At 37.9% G+C, this 21,633-nt stretch overlaps 1 protein-coding gene across 1 annotated transcript in view; it reads left to right on the top strand.

Annotated features, from left to right (window-relative positions):
* The window catches only part of ITPR2 (inositol 1,4,5-trisphosphate receptor type 2), a 493,060-nt gene that overhangs the window by 124,754 nt on the left and 346,673 nt on the right, over positions 1 to 21,633 (top strand). Inside the window, exons 10-11 of the mRNA XM_010379849.2 lie at positions 4,680 to 4,724; positions 17,634 to 17,782. Of these exons, the coding sequence (XP_010378151.1) occupies positions 4,680 to 4,724; positions 17,634 to 17,782 (194 nt within the window). The remainder of the gene's footprint in view (positions 1 to 4,679; positions 4,725 to 17,633; positions 17,783 to 21,633) is intronic.

Genomic DNA, 21,633 nt, shown 5'->3' with positions numbered 1-21,633 from the left:
CATTATAGATGCTCTATTAATATTTATTGAATAAATGATTGAATGGCATATTAGCTCTTCAATGCCAAATTTATAATTTTTTTTTAACATAAAGACTTTGAGTCCTAAAAGACCTCCATATGACCATGTCTTTTTCCTGCTTCTTTAAAAAATAATTTTTTTCTATTCATCTTATAGTCTCTTTGATAATGACTGCTATTATCCTATTTAGAGATGGGAAGTAGCAGTATAATTTAAAGCATATATTTATTTGGCCTTTAATAGTTAATGTTAGTAAATTTATATGGCCCTGAATTTATTTGGGTGGCATTTTCTCCTCCTTTCCCTTCTTCTCTTCCTTTTCTTCCTCATCATTATTGTTATTATTTATACTTTATTGAGTTTACTGAGGTAATCGCTTTATGTTAATTATTTAAAAAATCATATTGCAGCCTGAGAGACACAGATGAGGCAAAATCTAACTGATTGGCACCATCTGCAGTTTTGCTGCCAAAGATATGAATATGTAAAATTTATTGACATAGAGTCATGGTTTAGTCATAGTCTTTTTCTCATTTTGCAGATGAGGACACTGAGTTCCATGGGCATTAGGCCACCTTTCCTAAAGACGCTGGTGTTTCCTTATAGAGCAGAGACTGGAATTCACTTCCCCAGACAGCCAGTCAGGGACGGGTAATCCTAAGCGGGGGAAATACATAAAGACTGATTTTAGAAGGTAACATTGTCTTTGGGGTAGAATATATGATCTACGTTTCCGAGGGCATAAATTATTTTATTTTGTGTTTAATGTAGGTACATGAATTCCTGTTTTTGTGCATGTTTTAGTGAGGGATATATCATGGTTTCCAGCATGAATTTAAAGTATCTGTAATAACCGTTCTAATGTGTACTGAGTGAAAACTTGGGCCATAAGGTACATCCTTGGTTGAACATGTTGCGTATCATTTGGATATAATTTAGCTAAAATTTTAGTATGGATTTTTTTTAATTTAAAAGAAAAGTTGAAAATTTTCAAACAGAAAACAAAGTTTTTAAAAGCTATGGTGAAACTTGACTAAAATAGATGAATAAACTTCTTCTGAACACTGTGCTAGAATTTTCTTTACTACCCAGTGAAAATGTTTTCTTTTAATCAGTAGAAAGGAGGCCAGTTAACTCACTCTTTGCCCTCTACCTTCCACTCTTGGATTCTTGGAACTAATTCTGTTACTCATAAGTGAAGGGAACTTAAGGAGTCTGAGGGAAAGTCTGGGTCTCTCTAGACAAAGGCCAGCCTCAAGTCCCCTCGATAGCTGTCCCAGGATTAACAGGTGACCTGTATCTTCTTACCCTCCTTGTGTATCAGTTCTGAAAACTGAAAGACTGCTGTCATGAGACTCTTGGGCTGGGTACTGCTTTCCATCCTTACTCCCTTCCCTCATACCCCTACTCATTTTCTGATTTGTTTCACCATAGTGTAGTTTTGTTTGTTTATTTCATTTAAATGGAATCATGCAGTACATTGTTTTTTGTGTGTGCCCTCCTCTACTTAATGTTTTTGAGATTCATTCTTGTTGTTGCTTGCATGAGAAGCTCGTCATGTTCATTGCTGAGTAGTACTCCATCGTTTGAGTATACCACATTGAGTTTATCATTCTTCTCTTACATGACATGCTTTAAAAATCTTAGCCTAATTTCTGGCTCTGTTTTACGTCCCTACCACTGTTTTCTCTGTCTTTTCCCCTTATCATCTTCAAATGAATGTGTCAATCTTTTGTGGTTGATTTCCATGGATAGGGTAACCTCTGCATACACAATTCTTTCTTCAGCTGAGGAAAGGTTTTTATTTTCTATTATCTTTGATTATTACTTGTGTTCCACTTATTCTCTCTTTATTTTGAGAAGTCTAATGGTCTCCCGTTAGTTGGTTGTCCCTTCTCTGGTTGTCTGTTACCATTTTCTTTTTCCTAATTCTCATTTCTGGATACCTTCCTTCTGTATGGAGGGGTAGCCGCTCAGCTGCTCATCCTCTGCATTGCTGATTTTCTGTAACTGCTTTCTATTAGTGCTAATGTGAATTTTAATTTTGTATTTATGTTTTCATGTATATTGAAATCTTCCTTAACTTCTTTTATATTGTATTATTTATATTATTATTTTATTATGTATATATTATTATTATTATAATTATTTTGAGACAGTGTCTCACTTCATCATCCACGCTGGAGTGCAATGGCGCAGTCTCAGCTCACTGCAACATCTGCCTCGTGGGTACAAGCAATATCATGCCTCAGCCTCCCAAGTAGCTGGAATCACAGGTGTCCGCCACCATGCCCAGCTAATTTTTGTATTTTTAGTAGAGATGGGGTTTTACCATGTTGACCAGGATGATCTCGGACTCCTGATCTCAGGTGATCCACCCACCTTGGCCTCCCAAAGTGCTGGGATTAAAGGCATGAGCCACCATGCCCGGCAATATATGGTTTCTATACTATCATTTTAACTCTTTATGTTATTTTGTTGCCTTTATGTAGAGGTCATGTTTATTTGTACTTTCCTGAGAATGCGAAACCGTTTCCTGAAAATTCGTTTTGTATCATATCATAGGAAATGTTGAGAGAGACTCTGAGAAGGAATTTCCCTTGTTCTGACTTAGTGTTCCATCAGTCCTATTTTGTTTTTTCCTTCCTTTTTTCTTTCCTTGTTATCCTCAGATGAGTGAGCTCTGCGCAGAAGCAGAGGGTTGAGTGGATTGTCCTTTCGGTCCATTTTTAAATTCTCTAGTGTGACAATTCAGTCCTCTTTCTAAATGTTCAGCTGCAGGACTGGCTGATGGGTGCACTTGCAGTGCAGTTCCCAGATTGAGCAGACATGGACTCTGGATTCTATGGACTCTACACACCCGGGCTCAACAGCAGTTGCTTTGCTTCTGTGTCCTACCCCTTTGCTATTTCTGTATCATCATGCAATGTCGTTCCAGCATAGCAGCATTCCTTTTCTCTCTTCACACCATGCTTCCCAGAAAGGCCTTGGCCGTCATCTTTTCCCTCCACTTTCTGCCCACTTGTTTTCTGAGCATCTCTTTGGTCATGTAAAGACAGAGATACATGTCTTTTGCTCTGTTTCGTTTTCCTTTTCTTTGTGTGCATAACATGTAAAGCATGATCTCAAATCATCAATTTCCCTTTTTTTAAATTTCATTTTGTGTCTGAGTTATTGGTAAACGGCACTTGTTGCAAAGGGTAAAATGGTGAACTCTGTTGAATGTTTTTCCAGAGGAGGTGATATGGTCAATTCTTACTTCTTCAAAGATGTCAACAGTTCTGATATAAACCAAGGCAATGAACTTGGCATGTTAGCTTTTGTCTCCTGCAACTAGGGTTTGATGGTAATATTTTAAATTGTCATATTTCCTGATAGTTTCTTTCTTAGCTTCTTTTTCTTTCTTAGCTTGACAGAGACAGGTAGCAGACTAGGGAAGCAGTTTTCTGCATAATTTCACGGCAGCTTGCCAGTGATAGAGAAACCCTTCTCTATAGGTTTTTGGTCGGTAAATTCTCTGGTTTTCTACGTCAGCGTTCAAACTGACTCAGTATCTTCTTATCTTTGTTTACATGGCCACTAGCTTAAAGAGACGTTGAAGTTTGCCACGTGATAAACACCAGGTCATTACCTGCCTGTCCCCAAGAACTATCTACTTTATAATTAGCATCAGTTCATTGAAGACTTGGAATTTAGGTTGTTTTTTCAGCCTTAATTCTTAATGAGATTGGGAGTTTTTTCCTTTCATTTTGCTTTGCTTTTCGTTTTTTCAGAACCCTCATTGGTATTTAGTGATAAGTTGGAAGGGGCAATTCTTAGAGCTGCTCAATAAATGGTATTATGAGGAAGACTCCTGACCTTACATTTTAAATGATAACTTTACTGGGATTGTGCATTGTCTACACCAGTTGAGTCACATTAAAATGATTAAATTCAATTGGACAACTTGATGTTTCAAGAAACACACCTCATACATCTATTGCTTTACGAGTGATCAACTAGTTCAGACAACTAAGAATCGCTTTGAGACTGAGGACAAGTGGGAGTGAGGAGTCATGGATTTCAATCAGCCAGATGACGCAAGGGTCCGTACTCAACACATCCAGAACTCATCTTTGTCATCAGATTGGCCCCAAAATGCCACTATCCAAGCCTGAAGACGTGTGTTTGTTCGTTTCAGTAGTCCTCATGTATTTGCTCACATACCTGATACGTAGCCCTTTTTTGCTCTGTTTCATTTTCCTTTTCTTTGTGTGCATAACATGTAAAGCATGATCTCAAATCATCAATTTCCCTTTTTTTAAATTTCATTTTGTGTCTGAGTTATTGGTAAATGGCACTTGTTGCAAAGGGTAAAATGGTGAACTCTGTTGAATGTTTTTCCAGAGGAGGTGATATGGTCAATTCTTACTTCTTCAAAGATGTCAACAGTTCTGATATAAACCAAGGCAATGAACTTGGCATGTTAGCTTTTGTCTCCTGCAACTAGGGTTTGATGGTAATATTTTAAATTGTCATATTTCCTGATAGTTTCTTTCTTAGCTTCTTTTTATATTAAATTTAGTTGAGGATAGAATAATTAATTGAATTGAAGATCACTGGTCTTGTTAATATGCCTTTCATAGCAATGAAAAACTAATCTTCCTTTGTTTTTCTAGCTTAATCCTGATTATCGAGATGCCCAAAATGAAGGAAAAAATGTGGTGAGTAAAATTGGCGTTTCTCCAACAAATCTCAAATGTATTGTTTGTATTTTATATGGACAGATTGGAATTTTAATAGCAAATTTGAAGAGTAGGAACTCAGAGATTTTCTGAGTAGAGCCTGTGGGTCACAGGTAAAAGGTGATATGGTTTAGATTATGAGAAAATGTTCAATAATGGGTGCTTGGGAAGATTTTTGCAATGCAACTTGGAGGCCATTGTTGGTGGAGTGCTGAAGGCAGCTGGCATCTGAGAGATCTAATGGGTCTAGGTTTCATTTCCAGAAATGCACAGAAATTAAGAAGGATAAATGGAATTATGGTGTGATGATGTTAAAATAGGACAATAGGACATTCCTTTTGGATTCAAAATAATTTGAGTTTTATTTTTGGAGAACTTGAAGCATCTAGCTGACTGATTTTTCTGATTTTCAAACATGTCCTACTCGAAAAACATCTCAATTTATTTTAACACCAGTTTTCATGACAATCTTTATGATTATTTACCCTGCTTGTTGAGCCATCTGTGAAGAAGAAAGCTTCATGGTGACAACATGGCTTCTTTATTCAATCAAAAATTCAGAAATTCAGGATAATTTGATGTGATGCAGACAGAATCTCTGGATGATGGGCTAGATTTTAAAAAAGTTTTAAAAAGCAATTTAACTAGATATTTTGATGTAATCTAGATACAGTCTATAATTCAGTTTTCTTAGAAGTTTAGCAATTCTTTTTGAAATTAGTAGGTATTATTACTGCATCATTCAAGATTCTACCCTTTGACAGAAAGAATTGGAATGTTTCATTAACACGGCCAGTATCTATGCATTGGTACATAGCTTTAGGTTTTATGAGGATATTGACCTGGGGGAGGTGAATCCGATCAGAATTTCTGTACCTCATTCAATCCTGTTTGACTCGTTTCTCTGAATGCCAGGCTTACAATAGAAATAAAGCTGTGAAGTATCAGGTAATTGGCCCAATAAAACCTTTAACATATCAAAATGTCTTTAAACATAGAGATAGGTTTATTTGATCAATTGGATCTCCTATTTGTAATTCAATTTTAGCATACTGAGTGGGCTCTTCTCTTGTTGGTTTTCACATGGCTGCCTCAGGATTGTTGCGTTCTTACTCTCATAGGATTTAGGAAAATGCTGTCAGTAACCAGGTTTAAAAAGCAAAGTGTGCATCATGGCTTCTTTGGTTCTTACTATAAGCTTGTCAATGGCCTCCACCCAAAGACCACCAGGAACACATGGGTAGTTGAACAAGTTGGGTTTATTTATTACTTACGCAGCGGGAAAGGACACCTGCCATGGGGAGCTGTGGGGCATCTCAGAGCATGTCAGAAAGAACTTACTAGAGGATTTGTGTTTGTGTAAGGTGATTTGGGGAGGATTTAAGGAAGTGAGGCTTTGCTGTGGATGAGAATGCTGTCAGGAAGAGGAATTCTGTAATCTTAATAAATTTTATCTATAGGGAGGACAGTCTTCTAAGGAAGCAACAGTCACTCATATTAGTTGGGGGAGAGGGATGTTTAGTCATTTTGTGGCTTGGACAATATTCATATTTTGTCTGTGTTTAGACATGATTAGGGAATGGTCTTGTTTTGTCTTGATCCATCACAGTCACAGAGTGGCCTTGTCTGATGACATTCTGTGAAATTGTTCAACAGAGAACAGCATGGCCTTGCTAAGAGGACCAGACCACCTATTGGATGTCAGGGACTGCTGCTTTTCTCTTTCACAAGGTTTATTTTTGTAATATTCTGTGTGACTTCTTCAGCATGGTGTAGGGCCAAGAGAGTCTTGTTCTAGCACCACCATTAATTTTTGTGGCCTTGGACAAGTGAGATAGGTTTCTTGAGACTCAGTTTCCCCACCTGTGTAATGGGATGAAGATGTTTGTCTTATGTACTTCACCTGCATGCCATGAGGATAAAATAAGATCAGACAGATGGAAACTCTTTGAATTTGTAAGTTATTTGTATTAAAAGAGCATCATATCAAAATTTCAAATTGTACAACTGAATTAAATGTTTGCACATCTCCTTTCTACTACTTAATATTTGGTGATACTACTGATGATTTTGGCCTGAACAGAGTGGGAGAATACAGTCTTCCTCCCTACCCAGGGGTTTTGCATCTGTGTATTCAAACATCCACAGATCAAAAACACCAAAATATAATAATATAAATTAAAAAACAATACGATATAACAAGTATTTACCTGGCACTTACACTGTATTAGATATTATGACTAATGTACAGATGATTTAAAGTATATAAGAGGATATGTATAGGTTATATGCAAATACTATGCAATTTTACATAAGAAACTTGAGCAGATTTTTCTATTTGCAGGGGGTCCTGGAACCAATCCCCTGCAGATACCGAGCGTTGACTACATAGGGCATGGAGGTTCTATGGAACAGCACAAACTATATAAATGATCATACATCCATAGTGAAGTTCACTCTTTCTGTTAATCAAACTTTTAGTTAGACTTGATAGTTTTTCTTCTTTTTATTCCAAAACATGACTTCTTCATTGACCTCTGAAGGTGAGAAAGAGTGCTCTTCTGTTTAAGCCGTTGTTACTGGCAGTACTTTAATTGCGTTCAACACAGATGGGTCTCCTTTTGCTGTGGATGTTTATGACTGAGTCTCATCTGTCATCTCAGGGAGACATCCAACTGGAGACAGTTGATTTAATTTTTTTTCCTCTCCAGAATACCTAGCTTGAGAGCAAAGAAAATTGGGAATGTGGAGCCATAAAGCTAACGATATAGCTTCCTATTTTATAGACCATTTGCCACAGAGCAATAATTATTTTTCTGTCTAAAGAAGAAAACAAAGGATCTGTTAGAGTTTATCTCCAGCCTGTGAAATATGCAATCAATTTCCCAAAACAGAATACTGTTTCACCTCAGATCTGGGTTCCAGTAACACTGACTTTATTATGACCACGCTGATTTTTTCTTTCCTCGTTTTCCTGATGTTGTCTATTTAATGCCCAGTTAATATTTTTTTGTTGTAATTTAGAAACCTTTATCAAAATGTTGCCTTCCATATTTGAAGTTTCAAAGGTTCATGCATGGTGCTGCTGAAATGAGGCAGTGCGTGTCAGAGCTCCCATTAAGACACAAATTGCTGTATTTATTCTACAAAGGAGTCTGTTATTTCCAATCTTACAAATGTACAGCATCCACAGGGACCCTGTAAACATTGGAACCGTATCAAGCCCAGCTGGGAACCTGACGGTCGTTAGTTTCTTCTCTTTGAAAGGCTGCGTCTTTTCAAATGGCTCTTTGAAGGGGAATTTTTTGGAATTAACGCTACCCATCTTAACATTACCATATTTATGTGGAATGTGATCTGATTTTTCTTGGGAATGTCTGTTTTAGATGTCGGGGTTTCTGGCCACATTGGGCCAGATAATTCTTTGTTGTGGTGGGATGACTTTTGCCTGTAGGATGTTTAGCAGCGTCTACAGCCTCTACTCACCAGGTGCCAATAGCAGGCCCCTGATTGTGGCGACTACCAGTTGCCCAGAAATTGCCAAATGCCCCCTGGGGGGCAAATATTCCCTGTTGAGAACCACCAATCTATGTGCATTTATATACATCAACAGAAATGTTTCAGGAACTAGGGAACTTTGTGGAAATACAACTGAAAATCCTGTTCTGTAGAATGTGGAGGTGGGGGGAGGTGTACCAGATTCTGACAGACCCTCAAATTTTCCTGAGTACCAGATTCTGACCCCCACATTTCCTTGTTTTACTATATATTCATCAGTGACAAGGTGATAAGGAAAACACAGAAACAAAGGTTCTGTCAGAAATTAATTTGAGAGTAGCAGTTTGTTAAGGAACCTCGGCAAGAGAAGTGTTTGTAGCTGTAAATGGCAGTGTTATGTGCGGTTACATAAAGTCAGTAGTGAGAGCCCCGGAGGATGTGAACAAAAACACACGTGCTTGCACATCGTTATGCTGCTGTGGCCACTCACAAGTCTGAACCAACTCTGCAAATGCAGACGTTTCTTACAGAATGTCTCTGGCTCCCAACAACAGAATTGCAACGTGATGTCTGTGCTAAAAATTCGATGACTCACAAATGAGTCAACAGAGAAGGTGTTCTAGGAGCTGACTGCTTTGCGGATGCCTGCAGGCCCCAGGACGGCATGGGAAGCAAGGAGAGCCATTAGTTGAGTTGACTCAGCTGGCTTTTCATAGCGGATTTTCTCCATGTACAACCTGGGAGGCTGTGTGGCTTTCTTTCTGAGTGAAAAATGCTCGTTTGATTAGGAGCTCAATAGACCAGGTTAACATTCAAGGCCCTGCGTTACCCTAAATTGAGAGTGTTTTGGAGAGCTAGCTGAGGTTAAATTTAATACCTGTTTAAGTTCTGTCGTACCTTAATGTATTTTCATGATGCAAGAGAGAGGGCATTGCACTTCTGTAATTCTCTGTGGGAAACTAGTGTTTCTGTGTCTGTTTTCTTAAAAAAATCAATATGAGTTTATAAACAAAAGCCGCAAGGACACAATTTTAAACTGCATTGTCTTCAGGTTATAAAGATATATTTTTGACTTTTTTCTATATTGAGGCTTTAGACATACATTAAAAATTGTATACTTATCACATATTATTCAGATGTCATTAGAGGCTGGCTTGAGGGCACATTCCAAGGAGTGGGCTTGAAGTTTACTGTCAGACTGTCTACCAAGAGAGTTTATTAAGCAAATTAACAGAGTACAAGAGAATGAAAGCAGAATGCTTAAGGCTACAGCACAGTGCGCGGTGGCTCACGCCTATAATCCCAGCACTTTGGCAGGCTGAGGCGGGTGGATCATGAGATCAGGAGTTCAACACCAGCCTGACCAGAAGGGTGAAACCTCGTCTCTACTAAAAATACAAAAAAAAAAAAAAAAAAAAAAAAAAAAAAAAATTAGCCGGGCTCGGTGGCAGGTGCCTGTAATCTCAGCTACTTGGGAGGCTGAGGCAGGAGAATCTCTTGAACCTGGGCATCAGAGGTTGCAGTGAGCCGAGATCACGCCCCTGCACTCAAGCCTGGGTGACAGAGACTCTGTCTTAAACAAAACAAAACAAACAAACAAACAAATCTTCTAAAGATGTTTGAATTTCTTATTCACACATAAACAATTGATGTATGCTATTTATAAATGGAGATTTTCATTTCATTAAAGCCATTTTCCAAGAACCTAAGTGAACTGTTGAAGGGTGGAATAGCGCATTCCACTTATCCTGTGTAATTAAAATAAAACCACAAGTCTTAAACAGTATGAGTAATTCAGAGTGACCTCTTTTAATTAACCTGAATTGGTGATTTTTTTCTGTGTTTGGAAGAGAGTCTAATTGTTGTAGCGTGAGTGTCAGAATAGAGAGGTCCCTGACTACTCTTGTTAGGGCTTTACAGAGAGACATTACCACGGAGGCTAGGATAGGAGGGCAATCTCTAGGAACCTGGGTCTGATCTCTTCTTATGAGTCTAGAAAATTTATTTCATTCGCATTTTAAAAGAGGAATAAATGCAGGAGGATTAACTCCTGCTAAATGAACTCACAAAAGACTGATGAATAAACCACAATGCCAACTTTCAATTGCCAAATAGATCTAAATATTTGGGTCAGTTGGTGCATTTTCCTTGAAGTAGAATATGTATCAAAGGCTAAATTACAATACTGGGGTGCAGGAGACTCAGGAAATTAGATGACACATACTCCTTTTAAGGATATGCTATTTTTCCAAGAAGGCTGGCTATTGAATCTACACGAGGCAATGGTGAGAGAAACTGTTTGATTCTCCGTTTATTTGGGTTACGTGCTGATCTTCTGTTAATAAGCCTTTATTCAAACATGGTTCAATATGACTGATAACGTTTTATCTTCCTTAGTTAATATTATGTTTTAATTGTGCCTTCCCAATATTCCACTTAAACCACTTGTGCCCAAATCCCATTGCCTATAATAGTCACAAAAATCCTTTGGGTTATTTGTATAACTGATTGATCTTGTTCATAATTTCTGTGTCCTTATATTCCAAGGCAATCTTCTCTCACATGTATTAACAACACTTAGTGTGCTTGTGGCTCTTTCTTTTGGCTGCAATAGGATTGCAAAATACAGGAAAAAAAGCTCTTTTCCAGTGTTTCTTTGCAACTGTAATTCTTCTGGTCTATTTCTCCCCAAGTTTTCATGTTACTGAGGATATCATTAAAAACAAACATGCTTTGCTCTCTTTTAGAATTATCACTTCCTCTTCTAAACCTCCTCCTTCCTTCCTTTTGTATGCCATGTTCTTCGTAATCATTGTCCTCTTCAGTATCAGATGTCACTACAGTTTTTAACCTTGAGAAGGAATTCCTGCTTGCACATGGTCTTCTACTGGGCTCTGTAAAAGAGGATTGCATAGATCTTGTTCAGGCCTTTTTGCCTCAGCTGTTTGCAGTTGGACAGCAGTGTGGCTTTAGTGTCACTCTCAGATTTCAAGGCCTTCAGTTCAAAAACTGTGTTTTTGCCATCCGTATCTTATTATAACACCTAGATTTTAATGTTGAGCTACATGATATAGATCAATGAAGCAAAACACTTTTGAGTTTGCCCTTCACTCCATCCTTCCCTCCATCCCTTCCTTCCCTTTCCTCCCCACCTGCCTCCCTCCCTCGCTTTTTTCTTTTCTCCTTTTTGAGACAGAGTTTTACTCTGTCGCCGAGGCTGGAGTGCAGTGATGCAATCTCGGCTCACTGTAGCCTCGACCTCCTGGGCTCAGGTGATCCTGCCACCACAGCCTCCTAAGTAGCTGAGACCATAGGCATGTGCCACCATGCCTAATTTTTGTACTTTTTGTAGAGATGGGGTTTTGCCGTGTTGCCCAGGCTGGTCTTGAACTTCTGAGCTCAGGTGATCCACCTGCCTCAGCCTCCCAAAGTGCTAGGATTATAGGCATGAGCCACTGTTCCTGGCCTCTTTTTCATTTTAAAATTGTATATAGTTAAGGTATATACCATGATGTTTTGATACACATATGTATAGTAAAATGTTACTGTAGTCAATCAAATTAACATATCCATCATGTCACATAGTTGCCCTTTATTTTAGTGATAAAAATACCTAAAATTGGCTCTCTTAGCAAATTTCCAGTATAGAATACACGATTATTAACTATACTCCACATGCTCTGCATTAGATCTCTAGCCTTATTCATCCTACAGATATGTGACTTTGTACACTGTGACCTCTATTTTCCCATTCCCCCTGCTCCTGGTAATCATCCTTCTATTCTGTTCTCTTTATTTCTATGTATTGTGTGTGTGTGTGTGTGTTTTTTTCTGTTTTGTTGTTGTTTAGATTCTACATATAAGTGAGAGCATATGCTTTTTTTCCTTTCTGTGTATTTTTTTTTAACTTAGCATAATGTTCTCTAGTTTCATCCATGTTGTCGCAAATGGCAGGATCTCCTTTTACAAGGATGAATCATATTTTGTATATAAACGTATATTATATATAGCGCAAATTTCTTTATCTGTTCATCCGTTGATGGATACTTAGGTTGTTTCCATGTCTTGGCTATTGTGAATAATACTGCAATGAGTGTGAGAGTGTATGTTTCTTTATGAGGTGGTATTTCATTTCCTTTGGGAATATGCCCAGAGGAGGTACTACTAGGACTTATAGTAGTATTATTTTTAATTTCTTTAGGAACTTCCATATTGTTTTCCACAATGGCCATGCCCATCTGTGGTCCCACCAACAATGCAATGCACAAGGATTTCCTTTTCTTCACACCTTCCTCAGCACTTGTTATCTCTTGTCTTTTTGAAAATAGCCATTCTAACAGGTGTGAGGTGACATCTCATTGTGGTTTTGATTTGCATTTCCTTGATGATTAGTGCTGTTGGGCACCTTTTCTTATACCTGTTAGCTATTTGAATGTCTTCTTTTGAGAAATGTCTATTCAGGTCCTTTGTCCATTTTTTAATTGAGTTACTTGTTTCTTGGCTGAGTTTTGTGAATTCCTTATATATTTTGTATATTAAACTTTTATCTGGCTTAGTTTGCAAATATATTTTTTTAATTCCTTGGCTGCTTTTTCATTTTGATGATTGTTTCCTTTGCTGTGTAGAGCTTTTTAGTCTGATGTAGTCCCACTTTGTTTATTTTTGCTTTTGTTGCCTGTGCTTTTGGTGAGATAGCCAAAAAATCCTTGTCAACATCAATATGAAGAACGTTTCTTCTAGGAGTTTTTTCGTTTCAGATCTTATGTTCAGATCTTTTGAGTTGATTTTTGTGTATGGTGTATGATAAGGGTCCAGTTTCATTTTTTTTTGCATGTGGGTATCTCGTTTTCCCATCACAATTTATTGAAGAGACTATACTTTCCCATTGTGTCATCTTGATGGCCTTGTCAAAAATTAGTTGACTGTGTATGCTTGGGTTTATTTTTGGGCTTTCTATTCTATTCCATTGGTCTATATATCTGTTTTTATGCCAAGACCATACTGTTTTGATTAATGTTGTTTTGTAATATAATTTGAAATCAGGAAGTATGATGGCTCCAACTTTGCATTTCTTTTTTAAGGTTGTTTTGAAGACTCTGGGTCTTTGGCGGTTCCATACAACTTTTAGGGTTGTTATTTCTATTTCCAATTGAAAATGCCATTGGAATTTTCATAGGGATTGCACTGAATCTGTATATTGCTTTAGGTAGTATGGACATTTTACTAATATTGATTCTTTCAATCTATGAACATGAGATATCTTTCCATTGATTTGTATCTTCTTCAGTTTCTTTCCTCTGTGTTTTATAGTTTTCAGCGTACAGCTCTTTCACTTCTTTGGTTAAATTTATTCCTAAATATTTTATTCTCTTTGACGCTATTATAAATGGAATTGTTTTTGACGCTAATATAAATGGAACTGATATCTTTTCAGATAGATTCTTATTGGTGAAAAGAAATGTGACTGATTTTTTGTATGTGGATTTTGTATCCTGCAACTTTACTAAATTCATTGATTAGTTCTAACAGTTTTTAGTGGAGTCTTTAGGATTTCTACATATAAGATCCTGTCACTTGAAACAGGGATACTTTTACCTCTTCTTTCCCAATCTTTATTTCTTTTTCTTGTGTATGTGCTCTTGCTAATAATTCCGGTACTGTGTTAAATAGAAATGGTGAGAGTGGGCAGTTTTGCCTTGTACTAAGTCTTGGAAGAAAAGCATTCAGGTTTTCCCCATTGACTATGATATCAGCTATGGGCTTTTCATAAATGGACTTTATCATGTTGAGGAAATTTCCTTCTACACCTATTTTGTTGAGAGTTTTTTTTTTTTTTTTTTTTATCATGAAAGGATATTGAACTTTGTCAAGTGCTTTCTCTGCATTGATTGATATGATCGTGTGCTTTTTATGTTTTATTCTGTTAATGTGGTATATCACATTGGTAGTTTTGCATATGTTTAAACCAACCTTGCATCCTAGGGATAAATCCCACTTAGTCATGGTGTATACACTTTTTGACCTGTTGATGAATTTGGTTTGCTGGTATTTTGATGAGAATTTTTGCATCTATATTAATAGATATTGGCCTATAGATTTTTTCTTGTGGTATCTTTGTCTGGCTTTGGTATTAGGGTAATGATGGCCTCATAAAATGAGTTTGATAGTATCTTTTCTACTTCTATTTTTTTTTTTTTTTTGGAAGAGTTTAAGAAGGATTGGTGTTCTTTGAATGTTTGGTAGAATTCAGCTGTGAAGCCATCTGGTCCTGGGCTTTTCTTGGCATCTTGTTTTCTTTTGTTTTCAAAAAATAAACCCAGCAACAGGCAGTCACAGAAGTAGAGCAAAAAAGGCAAACATGGAGAGTCCATTATGTTTATCTTCTCCACGTTGTTAGTTGATAGTTTTCTGGGAGCCTTCTTGATGATCAAGGTCTCTCTGTAGCATAATAGTTAACAGGTTAGGACTGTGGAGTCAGCTAGAGCTGGATTTGCTATTCAGCTCCAACACATGAGAATTATGCAAACTTGGCCCCTAAAGCCTCAGTGTTCGCATCTAAAAAATAGGTTAACAATATTAACTCATAGCTCTCAATCCTTAGTAAGCTATACATATTTTTAGATATCATTTTTTTCCCTGCCAATAAAAAGAATATTCAGTGACACTGGACCAGAGGCCATTTTTCTTGCACACTCCTGCTTTTCTTCTAGTGTACCACACTCACTTCCCTTTTCTTCTTTTTCCCCTCTTGCTACCTTTCCATTCAAACTAGCTCACTCTCCCCCACTTTTTTTTTTTTTTTTTTTTTTTAAAGGATCTTACTCACAACCCATTGTGGGAATTGCAATGCAGGATAAAACTGTAAAAGTGCTGTCTAAAGTTTCAGAGAGACTAATTAAAACCCAGGGAATAAATTTCAATAGAATTTCACTTGAGTAACTGCCAACTACCACTAGAGGTTAACTGCTAACTACTGCTAGAGATTATTTGGGAAGAGATTCCATGATCCTAAGCTATTAAGGCCATTGCGCCAGCCATCTCTTCGAACTCATTTGTCTGGACAGACTACTCTCATTATTGGGTTATTTAAAGGCATTTAGACTTTCTTCTTGAGGGACGAGAGGGTGGGTTTCCCCCTCATAAATTTTGTCTCCAATTCTTAGACTTCTTCATCCTTCATGCAAATCACCATGAAAGTGGGTCCCATGACCCAAGGTAACTTTTTCAGAAGACTTGGGGGAGGGGGAGGGTCTTAGCCGTGAGTTCTTATTTACTCTTAGAGGAGTGACTCCTACAGTATTTAAGGGCCTCAGGCCTGGCCTCTGGCTTGGGTTGGCTTGGATTCAGGCCCTGGTCAGTTGAATTTGGGGCTGAGCGTTCATTACCACCATCCACTGCTCCCCTCCTGTTCTCCATCCTTTCTCCCCACCCCCTCTCCTTCCTTCTTTCCCTCTTTTCCCTTCTCCTTCTTCTTCCTCTCCTCCTTCTTCCTCCCCTTTCTTTTTCCCCTTCCCTCATCTTTCATCTCTCTTTAGGTAACTGCACTCATCTCTTTGCTCAATGGAAATTATAATGCTTACTTTTCTCTCTCTTAAATTTTTTGTTGTGGGATTAATGAGAACAACCAAAGGAATGGCTTTGGTATTGTGAGAAGCTCTGTATAAATTCGGAAATATCAGCCAGGTGCAGTGGCCCACTCCTGTAATCCCAACCTTTGGGAGGCCGAGCAGGGAGGATCGCTTGAACTCAAGAGTTCGAGACCAGCCTCAGCAACATAGTAAGGTCCAGTTAGTACAATAATTATAAAAATTAGCCAGTGTGATGGCACACGTCTGTAGCCCCAGCTACCCGGGAGGCTGAGGTGGGAGGATCTCTTGAGCCCTGGAGAGTGAGACTATTGTGAGCCTTGATTGTGCCACTGCACTCCAGCCTGGGCAACAGAGTGAGACTTTGTCTTAAAAAAAAATTCAGAAGTATTATTTGCTAACTGTTTCTGCATTTTCTTCGTTCCCACATGGCCATACTCCCTTACGATGTATAGTATGCCAAGTATGCCCTTTTCTACTCAATAAACAGCGTTTATATTTACAAATAAGAAACTACTGTTATGAGGGTCACCCTTTGTGGAGAGTTTGCTGAACCCCTGCTTTCATTTAATTATGAATTTTCATCTCTGTGGAAGACACAGAAGTCAAAGATGACAAGAGCTACCTGGTGCTGCAAGGCTGTGAGGGTTTTAGCAGATAACAATCCTCCTCGTGTTTAGGAAACCTGGCAGTTCCCTCTGCCCATTCCCATTTCAACGGTGCTACCAATTTATGCACCATTTACAGAAGAGGCCAGAAAGAAAACTGCAAGGCTTTTTAGATCCAAATAAAATGATATTGACACTCTTTGGGAGGGGTTAGGGACTCCAAGTGAATGTTCTGGGATGATCAGGAGTAATATCTTGTCACAGCAGCCATTAAAGAAACACTTGCCCATGGATATAGTATGCTGCTTGCATTTGCCTTTTGAGTATCCCTTCCTTCCCTCAGTTTCATTCACCATCCTGTGATGGTGCAGTGACAGTGTGTCTGTCTGTCTTTCTCTCTTCCATTCTCATTTTCAAATTTCGCCTGTTTTAATAAATATGTGTAAGTCGCTATTTTTATCTACTAACTACCAAGCTTATATTGCATCCCCTGTTTTGGTTTCTTGTGCAACCAGTTCTTCCATGGGGTACTGGGACTTGCGGAAGTTCAAGTAAAAGCACAAACTCATTAATCTCGTGTTGGCGTCTGCTTAAAATGGTAGGGTGTGCTGGAACCTTTGACCAAGTTTCACATCATTATGAAGGTGTCTATTTGTGGAGATCTCCTTTTATTTTATTTCTTATGGAATTATAGTATGTTCTTAAATCTAGGGCTGCAAGCAGGTGGTGAATGGGAATGTTGCTGTTAATTCTGCTCTTCTCCAAGTATTATTATGGCTGGGGAGTTAGGTATGAACTCCTGCACACTGCCATGCTTACTTTAACTTAAGAAATCTAGATGATTCAACACACAGGCTCTTCTCTGTGTTCGTTTTAACTGTGGAATGGTCAAAATTGCTACTTTGTAAATAGGTGTAAGAGAACGAGGGAAGGGTCCATAACTATTGGTACCATTAGTGCCTTAATGATGTGGGCAGATCAAGCCACCCCACCCCAGGAGTGTGGGACTCATCCCTGTTGACAGTAATTACCTCAATGGCTGTCGGTCTAGAGCTAGTGTTTCTGGGTGATGTGAAATAGACACTTCTCCAATCCAAGGAAGAAATAACATGCACATTTAAACCCTGTCATCTGATTAATTGGGGAGTTTAGCAAGAAACTGGATAAAAGTAAATAACCTTGTACTTCCTCAACAGAGAGATGACCATCCAACTTCAAAGAAAAAACGCCAGGCAGGGGAGAAGATCATGTATACTTTGGTTTCAGTCCCACATGGCAATGACATTGCATCCCTTTTTGAACTCGATGCCACAACTCTTCAGAGAGCTGACTGCCTGGTTCCAAGGTAAAAAAAACATTATGGTTAAAAGATGTTTCTTTGAATAATTATACCAGTAGGTAAGGAATGAAAATAATAATATTAATATATTTTTATGATATCATGGGAGCAAACATAAGTGAAGAAAAAATGTGTAAAACATTGTGCCTCTTCTGTGAGGAGGTTAACATAATTTGTTTTATTCTTATAAATAATTAAAATGTGCAGGAACAAAGAAATTCTGAAAAATTTATAAGAATCATTTATTCTTATTACTTATCTGGCCTTTGGTTACTAAAATGAAAAATAATATAAAAACATTTCTATTTATATATTTATCATTTATTTTTATTGTGTCAGATTTCCCATGTCATTCATCCATTTGTTCATTTATGTAGTCATTCAGTCAACGAATATCTATTGAACATCCATTACCTTCCAGGCATTGCCCTTGGCATTGGGAGGACAACAGTGAACAAACTGGTTATACTTTCACATTCAAATGGGGGAGACAGGCAGTAAACAAAACAATAGACATAAAATATTAATCAAAGGTCAGGTAATAAAAGTGCTTTGAAGAAAAAATGGAGGGTATGGAGAGTTCTGTTAGGTAGGAGAGTTCAACTGTGGCCTCTCTGAGTTAGTACGTTTGAAGAATGATCTGAATGAATTGAGGAATCAAGTCCTCTCTTCCTGAGAGGAACATTTCAAGCAGCAGGAACACGAAATGAAAAATGTTGAAATTTACTGGGTGTTTTTAAGGACCAGTGAGAAGGCCAGAGTAATTAGATAAAAGTGAGTGAGGGGGTGTGGGATTGGAAATAAGATTGCCAGAACTTAAGGTAAGACAATATCTTACATTCTTTTGCTTGAATTTGACCATTTTATTTTACTTTTCATTTATCTTTTTTGAGACAGGATCTCACTCTGTGGCCCAGGGTGTAGTACAGAGGCATAATCATGGCTCACTACATCCTCTACGTCTGGTACTCAGGTGATCCTCCCACCTCAGCCTCCTGAGTAGCTGGGACTATAGGCATGCACAACCATGCCCTGCTAACTTTTGTGTATTTTTGTAGAGATGAGTCTTTGCCATATTGCCTAGGCTGGTCTTGAACTCCTGGGCTCGAGGGATCCACCCACCTCAGCTTCTCAAAGTGCTGAAATTACAGGCATGAGCCACCATGCCCAGGCTAAATTTGACTATTTTAGTTAAGCTTTTCTGTCTGTAACTATCCATCTTTCAACCATAAGGCTATGATGCACTCTCTAGATGCATCGAGGAGTCTTGCACATATTACTAGGATTAGTGGGATGGCTCTAAATTGGCCTTGATGGAGCAGTGTTGTGCTTGGCCTTGGCAGATGGCAGTGGTGAAGCCAAAGGCACCTATGCAAAAAGGCAGACATTGTGTGGGTTTCCTCCAGGGAGGGTAAAAAGTTACTATAATAACACTATTGAGAAACATTGCTGGTAGAGCTTCCCAGGGTGTTTTGTGGCTATTCTCATTCATGAGAAATGTTGCTGAATTTCATACCTTATATGAGTCCATCTCTCACTCTTTTTTGTTCCATCAATATAAGCCTGTAAAGAGATCCTCTCTGGTTTTACCTGACCCAGGTCTCTGGCTTTCTTCTCTCAGGACTGGGACCTTAATCAATCCTTACTATGACTTTACTTATTTTAGATTTAAGTCAGCAAAAAGGGAGCCCTTCTTGAACTCTAACCAAGAGAGTTGAGGAAATGATAAAAGGATCTTACTAGAAAGTGTATAGAACCACGATGATGGCCACCGAGCCTCCCTTTATATGGAATCATTAATCTATTACTTTTCAGAACTGTGGAAGCCCTATTCAGTATAGTGCAGAATTTTGTATTAACATCAATTCATCTGTCATTAATTGTATTAAAGGCAACATTAATTAATGCTTAGTAATAACTACTATTATAACTCTTGAGCACTTTTTATGTACTAAGTCCTGTGTCAAGTTCTTAATAAATATTGTCTTATTGAATACTGGCAGTAACCCTTACAGATCAGGAACTAGAGACTAAGTTAGAACAGTGGCTAACTCAAGTTGACTGTAAGTTCGAATCACCTGGGTAGTGTGGACACCTCACCATGCCCTGGCCACGCTGAGACCAATGAAATCAGAGTCTCACAGGTGGGGTGCAGGCTTTACTCTTTTTAAAGAATTTATTACCTAAGTGATTCCACTGTGGAGTCCAGTGTTTCTCCAACTTTATAGTCCAATGCTGCTTAAACTAAATCACTGTACTAAATCACTTGGGGACCTGATGACAACTGAGTACAAATTACATCTCCTGTGTAATTCAATGCAGAAGATGCTAAGTGATAAAACAGAGGCATTTCAGAATTTCTAGATATTTGAACAAAGATTGGAGGACTGCTATTTTAGATTTGTGAAGCTCAGTTTGTATTTTATCTACTTTTGTAAAGGAGCAGAACCAGGTTGTTGAATGAATCTCTTTGCCTGAGGCCGTTGGCATTTTATTTGGTTTTCTTTTCTTGGCCCTAATGCTTTTTACCTTATGTTGTAAGACATATTTATGCCTTATCTTTATACTGATATGTAAGCAACTTGAAGGCAGAGTACTTACTGTGCTTTTCTTTTAATAGGCACTATACACATATTTGTTAAAGAAATAACAAAAGATTATAAAAGATTTACCAAAAATGGTAATACTTGAGTAGGATGAAGTTCTAGGTGTCCTTTCTTAGGCACTCTCTCACAGTTCATATCCAGTCAATTTTTAAAATTCATGTTACATGGAATTAGCAAATACTGAACTATTGTTCCTAGGGGAAATACAGAGTTAGGTTCCTGTGAGCTTCTGGTCACAACATTTTTGTTGACCAATACATAGCCTGTTCTATGTGTGCTTCTGTTTAAATACACCTTATTCAATATATGTTGCTGATTCATTAACATCGAATTTGTGGTCAGTAGCACACTATAACTCATGCGTGAACGAAGCTCATATAGCACAAGTATTTTCTTTGTAAGGCATATCACAGCCTTCTTGTGCTTGGGAACACTAGACATGCGTAACTTTAGGAACTTCTACACCTCATGTGGGGGCCATCTTAAACATCAAAATCACCAAAAAAAAAAAAAAAAAAAAAGCACAGAAATGTGAAAAACATGGCACTAAATAGAGCACAAAAAGGACACTCGTTTATAGCATGAGAGCTGAGACAAGATGCAGAGCATCACCTTGTTCTACTTCAGCTTGGAAATGTGCCTGCTGGGCCACTTAAATTTTTATCACTCTGTGTATGTCCTGGAATGACCACAAAAGCTCCTTGAATACTGATTGGGGGACTACAAATAAATTTTAGTGAGCAGGAGAATTCACAAGTACAGAAGCCACAAATAATGAGGATTTATTGTGCATTAATACTTTCACATACAGATAATTAAACTATACAAACTACACTACTGTCTGCCAGCAGTGTTAGCTGAGTTATTTGTTATTTGATCGATGTTCTTAGTTTAGCATGCATCAGAACTGCCTGGAGAACCTATTAAACTACTCATTGTTGGGCCACATCCCCAAAGTTTCTGATTCAGTCGATGGGGATGAAGTTTCAGAATTTGTATTAATAACAAGCTCCCAGGTGATGCTGATGTCACTGGTCTAGGGACCACACTTTGAGAACTACTGGCTTAGGTAATAATGCTGCATGCTTTGAAATAGTCTATAATTCAGAATTTCCCCTTAAAGCAGAGGGATCTTGAGTCAATTACTAGTTAATATATATTTATGTTCATATCATATATGAAGCTGTTAAAGCTGTCAATATGTAAATGTGCTAACTTTTTATAATTTTTTTTTATATTGTTTTGCTTTTA

Source organism: Rhinopithecus roxellana, chromosome 10 (assembly GCF_007565055.1).
Source record: "Rhinopithecus roxellana isolate Shanxi Qingling chromosome 10, ASM756505v1, whole genome shotgun sequence".
In the NCBI taxonomy this organism is placed as follows: domain Eukaryota; kingdom Metazoa; phylum Chordata; class Mammalia; order Primates; family Cercopithecidae; genus Rhinopithecus; species Rhinopithecus roxellana.
This window is presented reverse-complemented; position numbering and strand designations above follow the sequence as displayed.